At 38.5% G+C, this 17966-nt stretch overlaps 1 protein-coding gene across 3 annotated transcripts in view; it reads left to right on the forward strand.

The window, feature by feature from the left end:
• Nucleotides 1–12277, forward strand: part of Emcn (endomucin) — a 108145-nt gene extending 95868 nt beyond the window's left edge. For 2 of the 3 annotated variants that reach the window (XM_037207135.1, XM_037207134.1), the window contains 4 exons: nt 35–59; nt 1234–1295; nt 6111–6184; nt 11740–12277. In XM_037207135.1, the coding sequence (XP_037063030.1) occupies nt 35–59; nt 1234–1295; nt 6111–6145 (122 nt within the window). In that variant the 3' untranslated portion in view covers nt 6146–6184; nt 11740–12277. Of the gene's footprint in view, nt 1–34; nt 60–1233; nt 1296–6110; nt 6185–11739 lie in introns of those variants that run through there. The other variant, XR_005091857.1, reaches the window with a different exon arrangement.
• Nucleotides 12278–17966: the final 5689 nt, after the last annotated feature.

The raw sequence follows: 17966 nt of genomic DNA on the forward strand, positions 1-17966 counted from the left end.
TGATCTCATATTTAATAACTGTCTTCTCTTCTAGGCACTCCAGAAAATGGGAATGATCAGTAAGTTGGGCTGCATCACTGTTTATCTTTTCCCCAGAACTTTCAATCCTGTCATTTAAATAGAGAAAAATTTTGAACTATTCTTACACTTTATATATTGTTTTCTTTATATATATAAAATGTAGCTACTGTACATGGGATTTGGCTATTTTTTCAGAGCTATTTAAAGACAACTAAAAGAGAAGGTTGCTGGTAGGTATGGACAAGGTACAAGACAGAAAACAAATCAAAATAAAAAAGATGAGAGAAAGATTCAGTGAAGGGCTGAAGGATGAATATAACAAAGCAAAATATGTAAACCACATCTGGCATTTCAAGATAATGTTCCTGATGAAATGTTCAGCATGTTCACCACAGCTAAGGAAAACAGTGCCTGTTCTTCAAGCTGCCTCTAGGTCGCTTTGCCTGGGCGCAAAGTTGCTCAGCTTTGACTGTCAGAGGAATATGAACAGCTGGTAGCAGCACAGGCAGTGATCGTAAGCAAGGGGCTGGTGAGCCAGGAGACGTTGTGTTTGTTCATGCTGGAAACAAGAAAGCCACTGCATCTTCTTTGTTAACCTGAATGTACACCCTTTGTTTATAGTAGTGGTGGTGTTCTTTCTTTTTCCACTAAACTGTAACTGTTACAGAAATAATGACTCTTGATTGCCTACCCATCTTACTTACAAATGGAGGCTCTCAGGATATCTAAGGAAAGAAGCTAGGTTTTGGAACTGGAATCTGGAAAACAGTATAGGAAACTCTCTTGAAAACAGTTGGTTCAGACACGACAATCTTGAGATCTAATAAAATGAGTGTCCCTGGACCTCACTTTTTGATCAGAAAGTTCACAAATGTGTCTGTGTCTTCTACCTCATAACTCACAACTGGAGACACAGGCAATGTAGACCTGGTGACATTCATCTACCTGATCCAGGTGATGTTTAACTAAACAGATGATCACCACTGTAACAGTGATGGGACCTGCCATCTTTCTTCAAAAATTACTGGAAAAGGCTACACAGCGTGTCTGTGCTTATAGTGAAGGGACATAGAGTTTGCCATATAATCTTACAAAAAAAAAAAAAAAAAGCTTTGCCTGTGCCTTTTCTTCACTCTGGGCCAGATCTGTTTCCTTGTGAAGACACACTGTCCATTACTATGGTGATAACTTAAGTGTTTCTGTGTCAAACAGGCCTCAGTCCGATAAAGAGAGCGTGAAGCTGCTCACTGTGAAAACAATCTCTCATGAGTCTGGTAAGTTCCCATTTGGTTAGAAGACACGTGACTAGATGACAATCCTGTGGCAGCACTGGCGTTTAGTCATGTGAAATACAAGCCAAAGCAGAACTTCTTGAAAAATAGTGCAGTTGTAGTTCTTAATAAATGCAAAGTCCTGCTCTGAAGAGGAGATGATCCTTACAATTTCATAAATTGGATTTTGGGTCTTGCATTATTGGGGCTGCTTTTGGTAGATGTACAGATGTGTTCTAATGAATGAGTGGTGACTAGACATTTTTACTGTTCTGTAGAAGTAGCCAAAAGACCAGAAAGTTTAACAGGGTTTCAAAAGTTCTGTTTCATTTTGGGTAAGGTGTGTGTGTGTGTGTGTGTGTGTGTGTGTGTGTAGTCACTTGGAGTCATGATTTGTCAATTAAAATGTAAACAATGGACTACATTATTTCACACAATCTCAACTAAACTTCTCAAGAAACATCAAATAAATTTTCTTATCAATATAATCTACACTTGTGCTTTTGATTCCCTATCCATATTTTACTCAATTTGAAATGTAAAATTCTTGAAAAATGCAGATGTGATTTGTCTTAGATGTGTTTGTGTCAAGAGCAATAACAAATAAGATGTAGGCTTGTTTTGAAAAATTAATGGTTATTTTCCTTGATTCAAATAGACTGTTATCTAAAGCACTGATGTCACCAAACAGAGAAATTAAAAACAACTTCTAATTTTCACAAAATAATCCATATAGTTCTAATTTAAATAACAAGTCACATGGTTCCAGGGTGCATGTGTACAGTAAAGAGCTATGTAATAAACATTTTTAGTAGTTAAAAACAATTTTGTAAAACAACAAGCTCTAAGTATTGTTCCAAACCAAAAGCAAGATATCAAAAATTTAATGTTTCAGTGTCAGGCAGGTATTCCACACAGAGTAAAGCATCGTAGAAAAAGCACTGGACTGGAAGAGCCGGGGCCTCCAACAAAGCACAGACATGCCTTCATCCTCTCTCTTCTCTTCATCTGCCTTTCCCTCCTTACTGGAGATGGAACCCAGAGCCATGCTAAGCGATTGCTCTCCCTTTGATAATAGTCTCAGTCCACCATTTTTCTTTTAAGAGAAATCTGGTTTTTATTCTTGCTTCTTTAATATTGTTTGGTGCATATGTTACTTCTGTGTCCACTCTATTTTCTCTCTCGAGAGTAACCCCATCTAATGGGGCAAAAGAACACAGATCATCCATAGAGCCATGTGAATCTGTGCCTAGGATTTTCCTGGCTATTCACCATCAATGACTATGTAGCCAAGCTTGTTCCACTGGATCAAAGAAAGGAGTTGGAAATTGAGTAAACCACCTAAATATGTGTTAGTTAGCACGTGAGAAAGCCTGAGCACGATAACAGTGCTAATCATGAGAAATTCTCCAGAGTCCGCCTGCGTCTGGCCAAGAAACATCACAATGATTCTGTGTGCTGTCCTGCCCTTCCTTAGGAGTTTAAACAAGTGCACTACAGTCTCCTTGACTCTGGAGTTGTGCGATGAGGTATTGTGCAGGAACTCTAAGGGACACCTGCAACGAGCTGACTATAATAAAGATCTCTACCACCCACTTCTAGGAAAATGATACCTCGCACTAGGATCATAGGTTTCTCAAGAGAACTCCCCATCCCCCCAAAACTGAAACCTTCTTAAGTTCTGTTTTGAAAACTGAACTTCACATTTGGCTCTCTTGGGGTGGTACTTGCAACAATAAGTGAAGCTGACCCATATAGCTAGATGATCTTCAACCTTACATGTTTCCCTTTCCTTCCTACAGGAGTTATTAGGACCCAGGTTTGAAGCAGAAATATTATCTTGGGAATATTAAGAAGTAGTTTCTGGTACTTACATTCCTTCCAGTAAGATTTGGGAACCACACTGCTTTCAAAATTACCCCAAAGGCCAATCCAGCTTATTACCATTGGAAAATGCCTGAATTAGATAGAAATTGATGATTTAGAATTGATTTTAATAGCCTAGAATTAAGAAGCTAAGTATAATGATCTTCAAATGGTCCTTATACTACATAATTTTGATTAAATTCTATTGTTAATGGAACTTGGTGGCTTCAATGTTCCAGTCAAAAGTCTTCTCATTGCCCTTCAAACTTATTCAAATACATCTTCTTTAGAAAATCTTTCTTGCCACACTGGTAAGAAGTTTAATTTTTAAAATTATTTTACATTTGTCTCAGGACCAATGCTAAAATCTTTCCTAAAATATAACTAGAATAGAGCCTGAAATGATAGAGTTTAATATAATTTTACAAGTTTAGCTCAGTTTTTCTACCATCACCCATATAATCATCTCAAAATTCTTAAATGAAAAAAAAAATCATCTGATAAAAGAGACAACAGGCCACTCACAGACTATAATTGAAGACTGCTATAACTTACATTATTTATCTCAAGGTCTAAGTCATACAGTGTTAATTAATATACATAAGTGGGAGTATAATGAAATTGGGGTTTCAGTAGCCATACATGGTTTTGGGTACAGTCATTGCCTCACTATAGAATCTCAGGACCTTTATCTCAAAATGAATGATGTCATGATAGAAAACAATAAACAAATGTTTCCAAGAAAGGAAAAGAAAAGAAAAAAAAAACCTTTAAAGCCTCATACTTTGAGGGAAAATTCCAGTGCATTCTAAATTATTTTTTGTTGTTTTGCTTTTCGGTATTTTTGTTGTTGTTGTTGTTGTTTACAGATGCTTCAGGGGTTCTTATTAAATTTCTTATGATTTTCCCAGTGTTAACAGTTTCCCAAAGTCCTCTTCCTCTGGTTGGGTGACCATGCTCATCTACCATACTCACCAGTTCCTTTACATATGTTCTTTCTCAAGCAGTCTGCTATTGAAAGCATAGTTCATATATGTTTAAATGTGGAGTTCACCTTCATATAAAAGAAACAGTGTGCTACTACTGTGTAAGAAACTTGTGCTTTCAGAAGAATGACATTTTTGTAGGAAGTGTAGCCAAATTAAACACCCCTGTGTCTAAGTGCAGGCTATATGGCCAACATGATGGGTTAAGTGGGGTTCTCAGACAACAACTCAGAGATTATACATTTCACCTCACTTTAGCATAGAATGCTAGAAGAAATTTGAAGAAAATATTTGACCACATATATATAATATAAAATAGAAAAAAAAACAAATTTAAAATCACATATTAAGTACAAACTTGGCCCAACCACTATTGGCATTTGCCATCTTCTTGTCTTCCAAGTGCTCCTTGTCCCTATGTATGTGGATGTGTTCTTTGTTTTTGTCACAGTGTGTTAGTTGTTTTCTGTTTCTGTGATAAAATATGATGACCAAAATCAATGTAAAGAAGAAAGAGTTTATCTTATGGTTCCAGAGAGAGAGAAAGAGAGTGCAAGTGAGCCAGCCCCATGGTGGGAAAGGCAGCAGGAGCAGGGGCTAGAAGCTGACCACGTTTTCATGCACAGATAGAAAACAAAGACAGAGAACAGGAAGTATAGCAAGGCTATACCCTCAAAGCTCACCCCCAGGGCCATACTCCCCCAGCAAGGTTCCCACCTTGACCTCCCTAAACTCCTGAAGCAGTGCCACCAAGTGGAGACCAAGTTTTCAAATACATGAGCCTGTGGGGGACATTTCCCAATTCAAATCATTACACGCAGGTATCATTATTATAATAACTGTTACCCAAATCATGACATGGCTGAGTTTTTCTTACATTGTCTATTTATGACTGGACAGAACTTAAGGTCAAATATTAAGAATTGTAATGAATTCTCATACAACGTCCTTTATGTGATTTCTGCATTTTGTTTATTTCTTATTCTTCTACTTCAAAGTCAGGGGCTCCAGGTAAGTGATGTGCCTTTGGCAAACTAAGCAGGTGCAAGCAGAAGGTAGGTCATAGTGTGGTAGGGGCTGCAAGGGAAGTCACACTGTGCTCAGCAACTCCTCCAGCACAGCCCTAAGAATCACAATTAGAAAGGGTTCTGAGTCTGTCAGCTATTTGATACTATTTATTACCACCATACCTGTGAAAGTGACTGGTGACATACACATTGTCACCAGAAGACAGATGTGTTAACCACTGACAGACAAAAGCTAGATAAAATGAGGACATGTATCTGAACAGACGGAGAATCTTATCCATATTGCTGATATAGATAGTGATAGGTGCTGATACTTGATACTCCCTGAAAGATGCTGGTGCTATGAAGCACCCTTGCCATGAATTCAGTACCATGGAAAAACTGCTTGGGGACTCTCCTCTTCCCATCATCCAGGTTCATCCTTTTACCTTTAAACTCAATAGCAGAATGTTACTGAAATTTTGAGCCATGCTACCTATATGCTTCCCTGAATGTCACTAACACATTCCTGTGGGCTTATAAATTATTTCCCCAAAGTTCCCACTGAATTATTTAAACAAAAGAACCCCAGAATGCCTTCTTGATAAAACGTCACTTTAAATATATAGTGTGGGTTTGCCTAGGAAAAGCCACCTCACATAACAGGAGAGTCTATAATGAACCCCCTGGCATCTCCCCTGTGATGTCTCCTAATCCACACTCTGACCTCCAGGGAGTTAGTTAGCAAGGATCCTTTAGGGTGAAAATACATGATGGCCAAAGAAAGCTCATAAATCTTAGTAAATAATTTCCAGGCAATACCAAGAGGCGAACTGTGGCTTTAATGGCAATCTCGCAGAAAAATTGAACTTTTCTTGAAAAAAAAGAAAATCCAGGAAACTTTATTTTCATCTTTCATCTCTCTGAGCATATAGATCAAACCTACCCTCTGTTCTCAGGCGAGCACTCTGCACAGGGGAAAACCAAGAACTGACAGCATGATGGATCCTCCCTACACCTGGGCAATAAATATGTAAGTTTCCTAATTCCATTCACAGATATACTCATTAATATCTGCTTCCTTAGCCTGCTATCCCTCAGATTATTTCATAGACCTTTAAATTCTGAACATTTAATGGTTGGTGTCAATGAAAACATCATTGGCTATTTGTCTAAAAGCAAACTATAAGAAAAGGGACCAGAAAAATGACGGCTGTCTTGATTACAGAACATTCTTCCGGTGGCCCTCCCCCATTGCCTAAGGAATGACACCATTCACTCTTCCTGCCTATGGGTGCTGCTTCCTTGTGAGTACAGCCCTCCTGCACCTGGGTTAGGCAAGGTTCCATAGTGTAATGACAACCCTAAGGACACAGGAACAATGCTGACAGACCTGTAGCTTATTGCAGGGAGGGATACCACACAGAAGCTGTGCAGGGTTAAAGATGTGGCTTTCTGCCATAGGCTGGCTCAGAACTGGTGGCCCAGCTCCATAGAAGACGCAGTCATCTTCCCACCATAGGGACCACATCCCGAGGCACTTTCTCTCTAGATCTAGGAACCATGGATATGTACACAAAACTGTTCAAGCAGAGTGACCCAAAACGCAGTCTCAGTTAAGATTTCTTAATTCCCTACTAAATATGATGACTTGTTTTTGCTATATGACCAGCTGAGGAACATGGCTTTTATGTGGTCAAGGAGACCAGACAGAAGTGATAAATCTCACATGGCAATAATTGTTAATCCAAAAACAATAGAGGTTCTCAAAAGCATGAACTACCTTTTGATCAGCATGTTCCTGGTCTGGACCAGAAGCTGGTACAATGCAGGGACCTTTTTTATTTTCTGTCAAGGCTGCTCTGGAATTACTCCACATGAGGTTGCCTTTGGTTTTCCTAGAAGAAGGTTAGGAGACTTTCTGGTGTTGATTTGGTTCTTATAAGAAGCATCAATTAAATGCTGTTGTAATTAATGTTTGGTATTTTATAGAATATATCGAAATTTATCCTTCAGAATAAACACTAAAAAGCAAATGAACCAATAAACACTTACATATTCGGTACTGGCCTGGCCAAGCTGGTCATCACTCTGAGTAATGTGTCTGAGGTGAGGAGTATCACTGTTCAGTGCACAGCTGTGCCCACTGTCCAGCTATTAATATGTCAGTCTAACAGACACTCACTTGTTTGGTGAGTACATGGTGATGTCCAAGGTTTCTTCACCAGGAACAGAGGACAGCATCAGAGATGTCCATCCAGATGCAGACACCAGCATCACAAACTCATCTGCCTCTAACCTGCTGTTAGGGATATGCTGGTGTAAGAGGAATTTAGGGCTTTATCCTTCTTTTTGGAATGGTCACTTCCAGAGCCCAGTAAGAGAAGCTGGGTGTGGTGGCATGTGAATTAGCCTTAATTAATGAAAAGAAAGTTTCCTTGCAAGACAGCTGTAGTTTCCCTTCAACTCAGTACTTAGTAAAGAGATATTTTCATATTTACAAAGGACTCAAAATGCAGAAGCCAATTTTCCAACTTGGATGAAGACAAGAAAGAGAAGAATAAATTGTCTGGTCCAAGTAAGTTTAATAAAAGAAAGTACTGTCCATGCTGGGGCTGCATTGCACTCAGTAAAGTGCTTGCTCACCAGGCACAAGGTCCCAGACCCCATCTCCATCACCATAGAAAATAAGACAGGGTATCACAGCACTGGGGAGTACAGACAGGAAGATCTGAAGTTCAAAGTCATGCTCAGACACATGACACATAGGAAGTTTGAGGCCAGACTCTTCTGCATGAGGCATTGCCTCAAATCCAGAGAGAGAGAGAGAAGTTAGATGTTAGATAGATGGATGAATGGATGGATGGATGGATGGATGGAATGGGTGGATGGATGGATGGATGGATGGATGGATGGATGGATGGATGGATGGATGATGGGGGGGGGTGGGGGGTGGATGGATGGATGTTGGATGGATGGATGAATGGGGGTGGGTGATGGGTGGGTGGGTGGTGGGTGGGTGGATGGATGATGGATGGATGGACAGACAAACATACAGAAAGACAGACGGACAGGCAGACAGGCAGACAGGAAGTTAGACAGACAGGCAGACAGACAGACAGATAGAGATCTGTTAGCATTGTCCCTGTGTCCTTAGGGTTGTTGTTACACTATGCAACCTTGCCTAACCCGGGTGCAGGAGGGCTGTACTCACAAGGAAGCATCACTCATAGGCAGGAAGAGTGAATGGTGTCATTTCTTACGCAGGTGAGGAAGGCAGAGAGAGACATGGGGGGGGGCGTTATCCAACTCCCCTTTAGCAGTAGGCCTCAATCCTACACAATGAACTATAGGCAACTAAGGAATGCTGAGAGCCAGAGAAAATCTTCTCCAGGGAAGAGCACATCAACTAGTTATCCAATACCAAACAGTCAGCCCTGAGGGCATGCATGTAAATAACATTATATAGACTGAGTCAATTGATATTCAGTGATACATATATACTCATGCATATATGCATTTAACAACAATTAATGAAAAAAAGAAGCCATGGATTTGAAATAGAGAAAGGAGGGGTGTATATGGAAGGTTTGGGAGGGAGGAAAAGGAAGGGGGCAGTGATATAATTATATGATAATATTAAGAAATGAAAGAAATGTTTTAAAAGTCTAGTCTGGGGAGGTGGCTCCATGTGGAAAGCGTTTCCTGCACGTGTGTCCGGGCTTCACTGTGGATTCCCAGGACCCAAGAAATGTGGGATGAATGTGGCAACCCCCTTGTAATCTTAGTGCTCAGAAGTGGAAATGGGCAGCCCCAAAAGCAAACAAACTAACTAGCCCTAGTAGCCAAATGGGTAAGTTGAGTTCAAGTGAGAAACCCTCCCTCAATACACTAGGGTGATCAAAGCAGACACCATCAACCTTGGCCTCCACATGTACCTGTGTACACATGTGCCAACATGCCGAAATAGATACAGCCACATCACACATAACATGTACATATCATGCACATGCAAAATATATGTTCCTGGGCTATGATTTCTTGTTCTTTGATTTGCAAAGCTACACAACTCTTGTTGCTCTTCTGAATAATTTGAGGATTGCATAACCGTATTCTGAAGAATAAAGATCAGAAAGGCGTAGGAAGAAACAAGTTTGACATCTGTCAATTGTACCATCTATTTGTGTTACTTTTTCTTCGACATACATATTTCTGTCACTGTACTAAGAACTTAATAACCAGTGAGTAATTTCTAGGCTGTCAACTGAAAGTCAGATATCAATGCAGAGATTCAGAATGAATTGGAGTGAGTTCATCGGAACTGAGGAAGGAAGGGAAGCTTCTGGATCTGTATGCAACAACAAACAAGGCGCAGGCAATCACTCACAATCAAATTTTTCACCTCAAATGAGCATTCTAGATGTATTTAAGGCTTTCTGTTTCATCTAGTGATCATCTCTTGTTTTGCAGGTAACTATATTTAATGTGAATTAGCAGGGCAGACAGGAATTCCAAAGACTTTTGAGCTGCAGTCTTTGTCTTCTGCAAAACATTATCTACTGGGAGAATAAAATCTTATATAAGAAATTTAAAAAAAAAAAAGCAATTACAGAAAGACACTGGCTCATGCATTCAAATCTGTCCTAACACCTGCTATGTTAATAATAATAGGAAGGTTGATAGGGCTCCAGATGATACTACCCTCACACTGCAGAGTTGGTGTCATATTAGAAGATGGACTAGTCGGGTGCTCTAGAGGCACAGCATCTATAAAACAAATATATACTAAAAGGGAATTTGTTCAATTAGCATACACATTGTGGGCTAGCTAGTTCAACAATGGCTGCCTTCATTTGGGAGAGACTGAGAACCCAGTAGGGGCTCAGTCCATGAGAATGAAGGCCTCTGCAGTCCTACTCTGACACCAAAGACCTGGAGGGTTCCTGGGGAGCTACTGATCTTCAGTCAACATTTGATACCTGAAGAAGCAGGGCTCTGATATCAGTGAAGGGAAGCATCAGGGGCAGTGGCGGTATGAGTCTGGCAAGCAGGCAAAAAGCATGTCTGTCTTTCTTAGCCTTCCTTTCACTCATTCCTTCCTGCCACCAGAAGGAGGGACCCTGATTTGGAGTGACTCTTTCCATTTCAAATAAGAGAAAATCCTCACAGGTATCCCTACTGGCTTATCTCTTAGTTACTTGGTTCCAGTTGAACCAGGACAACCACCATAAGGGCCTTAATACTTACTTTATCTTCAACTTTTCCTCTATAGTTCACTGTAATACAAGCTGTGAGAACAAAGATGGTTTTATCCTCAAAATAGTTGGCCTCATACTAAAAATAGCTATTTGATTTTTTGTAAGCCATTTAAAAATTGTGTGCTTAGCCAGGTGGTGGTGCCATACACCTTTAATCCTAGCACTCAGGAGGCAGAGTCATGTGGATCTCTGTGAGTTCAAAGCCAACTTGGTCTACAGAGTGAGTTCCAGGAAAGCCAAGGCTACATAGAAAGACCCTGTCTTGAAAAACCGAAAACAAAACAAAACTGGTGTTTACTTTTGAATGCCACTATAATCAAAGAACCGGAACTGTGTGATATGCCAACATACACATTTTCTTTACAGTTATTACTCCTTGGCAGGTACTAAATGTATTCTGTTATTGTTCATTGAGATTATTCTCATATCAAGAGTAGGAAAGGTGGCATGACTACAGGATATAATTGTTGTCACACAGAACTCCTGCTAAGGCCAGAATCTTTATTGGTATATGAATTTCATAGACATTTTTATTCAAGTAGGTCCTGTACTTTGACCTTATTCATCCCCTATGCCCATCCCTTTCTCCTCTTTCTTTTCTCTTCCTTCCTTCCCCAAGACAGCCTCAGTTTTGCTTTTTATGTTATCTCCATAAAATCTAAGGTACACACACAAAAAAAATAATAGTAACAGGTGCACAGTTTGTCTTTCTGATTCTGACTTATTTCACTTAATATGTTGATTCCTCATTTGCATCCACTTTCTTGTTCCTTCACCAGTAGATCTCATCATCCTTCCACTCTCACGTGTGCTCAACCATCTGGAGTGCTCTGGAGAGACATCAAGGATGTCCCCATCTACACTTCCTTCTACACCTTAAGACTCAGCATGGACTCTGAATACCACTCCCAGGACACAGTAGCCATGGGCCTGGGGATTTTGCTGTGGAGTACTTGTCTAGCTTGTGCAAGACTCAGGGTTCAGTACCTCACACTGTTTAAAAGAAATTCAAGATGTGCCAATTGATTGGATGTGGGCAGGGAAAAAGTAGAAACAGTACTGTTGATACCACCCACACTTCCAGACTGTGTGCTTGCATGAATCAGGGAAATAACAGCAATGATGGGGATTATGGAATGAGGGCCAGCGTGGGGAAGGTAATCATTGTCTACTCAGAATGTTCATATTGAAGTGTGTGTGACATTCGTGTGACCACTGTGTATGACAAAAGTTTAAGGTAGTCACTAATACTTCTTGCCAAGTCTTCCTCACTACCTCTGAGTTCTTTACTTCCTTCAAGCTGAGTTTTTGTTGTTTTTGTTGCTCACAGGTTTAATCTTCAGCTTCTAAGATCCAAGGATGGAAAGGAGACAGTCCCGAAGAACCAATTCCATCTCACGGTCTCCTCACAAATCTACATCAGTTGCCTTTCCCTGCAAAAGATTGACATACCATAACCCAATAGAAACATAAAGAGTTCTAGATAGCTCCTGTCTGAGATGTAGAAAATCAAATGACTCTAGTTTTCAGGGACATTTCAAGGAGGAACTTTTGTGAGCAGTGACCCCTCAGCCTAGGCAGGTGGGCTCCCGGGAGACAAGCCATAGATGAGTTTAGAGTTTCCAGGGCTGAGTTTACAGCCTTGATCCATGGAGACCTGCCTATCTTCTTTGTGTTCATATATTAGCTAGTGTTAGTATTTATTGTTTCCCACTATGTTAATGCAGGGAGATTTTGCAAGTGTGTTATTATGTTAAGTAGAAATCATACCATGTTCCTCTGTACAGACAGGTATGCTATTCATGTTTTCATGTGTTACTTTTTAATAAATAATGGCTGTACTCAGCACACTAAACATTACATCATGACTATGGTGTGGCACTGGCATTGAATTACTATAATTTTGACTAGTTGGATTGATTTTTAGAATATGAATTATAATTAGACTATGAGAAAAACATCTATAAAAAGCACAAAAGGACAAGAGGACTGAGGTATCAGCCAGTAGTAGAGGGAAAGAAATTGTCATTTCTTTGGTTTTTCTCATTTGTAATTCACACCATGTGACAAGAATGCTTGATATCTTTGTGATACCAAGAAGGTAGCAGGGTTAGGTTTCTTTGATTGATCTATTTGGCTGATACTATCTCTGTGGTATTTTTATTTATTTATTTTTAGAAATATCACACATGGGTTAAGGAATCATTACTACAACTCCAATGTCTAGAAAAATCAACATCCCATCAATGTTAAATTGGGATGTTATTTTTCAACGTGTCACCTTCCTAAAAATTCAGTAGGAATAGAGTACCACTCCCATCAAGAGCAGATTCTATTGTTGAAATCTAATAGATCAACCTTGACCACTTCTTGACACAAGAGATCCAAATATCAAGTTAGCTGAAGTTCTGAGAAAAGTTCCAGAATTAACAAGCTGCAACTGGTAGCTCTTTTTAACATCTATGGTTTCTTTAGCAGAACTCAATGAAAATTTGTCTTACTGGTCTGAGGGAGGGTTTGATGAAGATGGGAAGACATTTTATAGCGCCATGATGATTTTCTTTCACTGAAAAGTATATGAAACCTTTCAGCTTTAGGGTCAGAGATTCATTTTGATTCTTACCTTCTTGATATTTGTGCTGTATCTAATCAAAGATCTCAAGCAAGCATATATACAGTTCTGATGGGTATCTCTTTATTTTTCTGTGAGAAGGATAGAGAAATGGGGGCCAGGAAAGAAAAGCTAACGGGAGAGGTTAAGTATCTGCACTACATATGCTTTCACCTTGGGACTGCTTTTTTTTTTTTTTTTTTAAGATTTATTTATTTATTAGGTGTACAGTGTTCTGTCTGCATGTATGTCTGAAGGCCAGAAGAGGGTGCCAGATCTCATTACAGATGGTTGTGAGCCACCATGTGGTTGCTGGGAATTGAACTCAGGACCTCTGGAAGAGCAGCCAGTGCTCTTAACCACTAGGTTAAAAGATTCTAAAGGTGTGAGGCAGTGATTGCAGCCACCCAGCAGGGAGCATTTGCCTTGTTACAGATTGTTCCAATGAACTCCTCAGCCATTGTTAAACAAATGCATTGTGAAGAAAAAAAAAAAAACTCTTTTAATTTGGCTTTAATGCCTTTTCTCTAACTTTCATAAACATTGTTAGTACTAACCTGATCATTCTAGATTAAGAACTGATCATAAGGGAATTGCTCTAAACTAATAAGCAAAGTGTCAAATCTTTATTAAAGGTCAAATTGATAACAGAGAAATTCTGGATATACTCAGGCAATTCTGTAGCAACAGTCTCTAAAGTAAACTCAACTCTGTATTTTTATAAACCAACTTCAAATGTTGGAAAGGATAAAGTATTTGGTTTCAAGTCAATAATATCATCGTTGAAAGTTTTTTTTAGAAATAGATGACAGATTGATTTATTTTAATGCCTAACATCATTATGAGGTTTTAATAATGACATACAGTTCAGATGTCATTTAGATCAAAAGCAAGGCCTTCCATGTTTTTGTGTTACATGATAATATGAATTTAAGTCTATCAACAATCCAAACATCAACAAAAGTTAAATAAATGGTGTTGTCCCCTGAGAACATGTAGGTGCTACTGGCTGGCACACTAGCTGCTATTGCTGACAAGGCAAGATTTCTAGATCCTTCCTGTGGAGCTAAAACATTACATTGTATATGTGACATATCTCTCACCTTCCTCTCATCTACAGTTAAGTCTGTGAGAATTGGCTATGACATCATCTAACCTTCAATGATGGACATGTTAATTTTTTCTGACTTTCCTCTCATAAGCTCTACTTGTCACAAGATTTTATAGGTGATGAGCACTGAGTACAGCTCAATGGTAGGGCACTTGCCTGGCATGCATGAAGCCCTGACCTTGCTGCCCAGAATTAATAAATACAGACAGATGAAAAGACAGAAGATAGATAGATAGATAGATAGATAGATAGATAGATAGATAGATAGATAAATAGATAGATAGATAGAGATAGATAGATATTATGATACTATAAAATGAAAACAAAGTATGTTTTAAAAGTTGTAGTTTGAATGCAAAGCATGATTGTCTATATCAGAAATGCCAGGGCTTATGAGGCTGCTGTCCTAGGCTCTGACAAAATGCTGAAGGCATATATACACATATACACATACAAAGTTGTATTTTGAGTAGTCATACAGTTTTCTGTATCACCAATTCCTATTCTCTACCAATCTTAAATTGAAAAGAATAGGAAAAGACTTGTATCTACACTGAACATGTGCAGACTATTTTATATTGTCTTTGTTCCCTAAATACATCTGCTTATACATTTATATTACATTAAGTATTGTAGTATTATCTGAGAATAATTTAAAGTACATGGGAAATATGTGTTGTTTATATGCAAATATGTCATCATTTTATACAAGAAACCTGAGTATCCACAGATTTTTTTCTCCTGTGATACCCTCAGGGATTATAAAACCAATTATCTGTGAATGTTAGATCAAGGGTCTGCTATGGTCTCAATCAGATGAGTGAACTAAAAGTTGACAGTGGAGGAGGGTCCAGTCCATGACCACTTGGTGCCATTTGCCTGTGGCAAAGCAACACATCACAACAGAAAAGCATGACAGAGTGATGCCACAGCTCTCACAGTCCGGAGATGAAAGAGAAAAAGATAGAACCCAGAGCCACCTTCAAGGGCATGGCCCCAGTGGCCCCAGTACCTCCCCCATTAGGTCCTACCTACTAAAGATTCCACCACCTCCCAAAGCAGCAAATTGGGGACCCACACCTGTAACACACTAGCAATTGTGGAATACTAACAATACAAACTGTGTCAAGGCTAATATAGAAGATAGTCACCACATGATGAATTAAGCCTCTGAACTGAGAATCTGGGATGGATTATCCACAGAATTATTCCTTAAAACTTCCCCAGGAGAAGGATGTGGTGGCTCTTGTCTGTGACCATAGAACTTGGACACTGAGGCAGGAAGATCCTTGAAGATTCAGCTAGCGTGGGCTACATAGTGAGTCCTGGCAAAGAAGAAGACGAAGAAAGGGGGAAGGGGGGTACAAATGAGAAGGGGAAATAAAAACTTTCTCTAGAAACATTTCCCATCCCATTTAAAGGGCACATTTTAGAGCCCCATGGGCATCAACATAGTTATTTTCTGTTCCGGAATACATTTTTAAAGGAAAAAGTAATTTTGATAGATCATAGAAAAATATTCAATAGTACATTCCTGGACTTAAAATAAAAAAAAATTCTACCAAAGCAAAGGTCACAAATAATAACTTGAAAGTTGCCAAGGACTGTTTAATATTTAGAAATGAGTAAATATTTTAAATCATGCTTTGTTTGGTTTTTAAGAAATGAAGTTCTACCAAAGTAATAATGAGAAATATTATTACTTATTAGTTATCATCATGCCTAGTACTATGAGCCACGCTTGCACTGTGCTAAAAATGCCACAGTTGATACCACATTAGAAACATCTTCATCAAAAGATGTACAAGTCAGCACAGAAAGTTAAGGAATTGCCCTGAAGATTGTGCAACCAATAAACAGGAAACACTTATACTCTAGCCTGTGGCCAACGCGTTGTTCTTCATTACTCTCCTCTATGGTCATAGGCCTTGGTTTTCTTAATCACACAAAACAGTGAAAGCATGATACTCCTGACAACAGTTTTTAAAAATGGGAAGCAGACATACCATTCCACTCCTAACACTTAAAAACCCAAACAATCATCTCAGAAAACGCACTATGGGTAACACTGAGCTAGCATACACAGGCACAGGAGAAACCTAGAAGGTGAACCTTGAGAGCCTGATGTTGGCTCAGTCCAAACCAGCAAGACACAGGAGAATCTTTAACCAAAGTGTGCTCATCATTCTGAGTTGAGGAGAAATACACCAGAGGACAGGAGCTAAAGTGGCTAGAATTGGTAGAATGCAGAATCAGATAAGAACTCACACAGAGAAAAGCCTTCAAAAATCTACATGCAGGAAACTGTATCTGTTAATAATAGGATAACAACCTCTCAACACAAAGAAAACTCAGTGAGTCCAGGAGAAGAAGTACTAAGGAAAAATGGGGACTGAATAGTGTGTGTTCATAGATGTCATGTACAGTTCAGAAACGATCTGGGTCTGACAAATGATGCCTGAGAATCTTTGTGCACCACCCATGACCCTGTATATTCACACCCAATAGAGGCGCTAGAATACTTCAGAATGAGGATGTCTCTAGATAACAGCTTACAGGCAAGGCTTGCAAGAATTAAACCAATCCACTGAACATTTAGCAGACTTCCTGAATTCTGACAATCTTTATTAAGGCAACAAAATATAACACATACACAAAAAAGCAACAATGTAAATTTCAGATATCATCATACCTAATTTCAGATTATCATCAGCTTGTGGGAAAATGCTCAATAGTACACTCCTAGACATGAAATAAAAAATTCTACCAAAACAAAGATCACCAATAATAATTTGAAAGCTGCCGAGGACTGTTTAACAATTCGAAATGAGTTAAGTAGACTTTTTAATTTTTTTAATAAAATGAAATTCTATCCAAGTAATAAGAAATATTGACAGTTATCACTATGTCCAGTGCTATGAGCCAAGCTTTCACTGTGCTAAAAATGCCCTTTATATGTGTGTGCCCAAGGAAATAAATAAATTGTAATTATTATTAAAATTAGTTAATAAAACAGATTCATAATCAAATAAAAGGATGAACATTTCACAACTAATTAGATGAGATTTGTGTTAATTTAATAACAACCAGCCAGACAAAGGTGTTTGAAAAGAGAAAAAGAAAAAAAGGAATCAATAAATAATTCTCATGAACATAAATACCAATGCTATAAACTAAATATTAGTAAATCTAATATAGCATATTTTATAAACCTCTGGTGATGAGATTAATTCCAGAGATCCTAGTGTCTACTCTTTGAAAATCAATCATTATACTTCAGCCTATTAAAAAGTAAAGGAGAAAACACTGTGCTTTATCTCAGTAGACAGAAAGGGACATCTGAAAAAATTCAATATTCATTCATGATAAAATATTTAATCAAATCAGATTATTAAGAATTATCATAAAAGAAAAAGTTCATTTATGAGAAACCTAACTCTTACACAAATGTTAAAAGTCTAAATTATTTCCCGTCAAATTAGAAAAATAAAAAAGATGCACTTTTTATCACTTGTTTCAAACGTTGTTGAGAGGGGGAGGTGTCAACAAGACTTAAAATATATTATGAAGAAGTTACTTAATATGTGTGACCTACTAAAATTAAATTAAGAATATATAAGCAACTTAAACAGATCCATAAAAAGAAATGAGACTAAAGCAGCAATAAAAACTCGCTCCCTGGAGAAAACCCCAGGACCAGACATATTTAGTGATGGATTCTACCATTATTTAAAACCACTTTATTGTAAATAACTTGCAAATTGAAAAAGCATCATGCAGTCAGGATAATATAACCACTACAACAAGCTCAGTCTGAGACCCAAAGTCTTTACAG

The sequence above is a fragment of the Peromyscus leucopus genome, chromosome 6, assembly GCF_004664715.2.
Source record: "Peromyscus leucopus breed LL Stock chromosome 6, UCI_PerLeu_2.1, whole genome shotgun sequence".
NCBI classification, from domain to species: Eukaryota; Metazoa; Chordata; class Mammalia; order Rodentia; family Cricetidae; genus Peromyscus; species Peromyscus leucopus.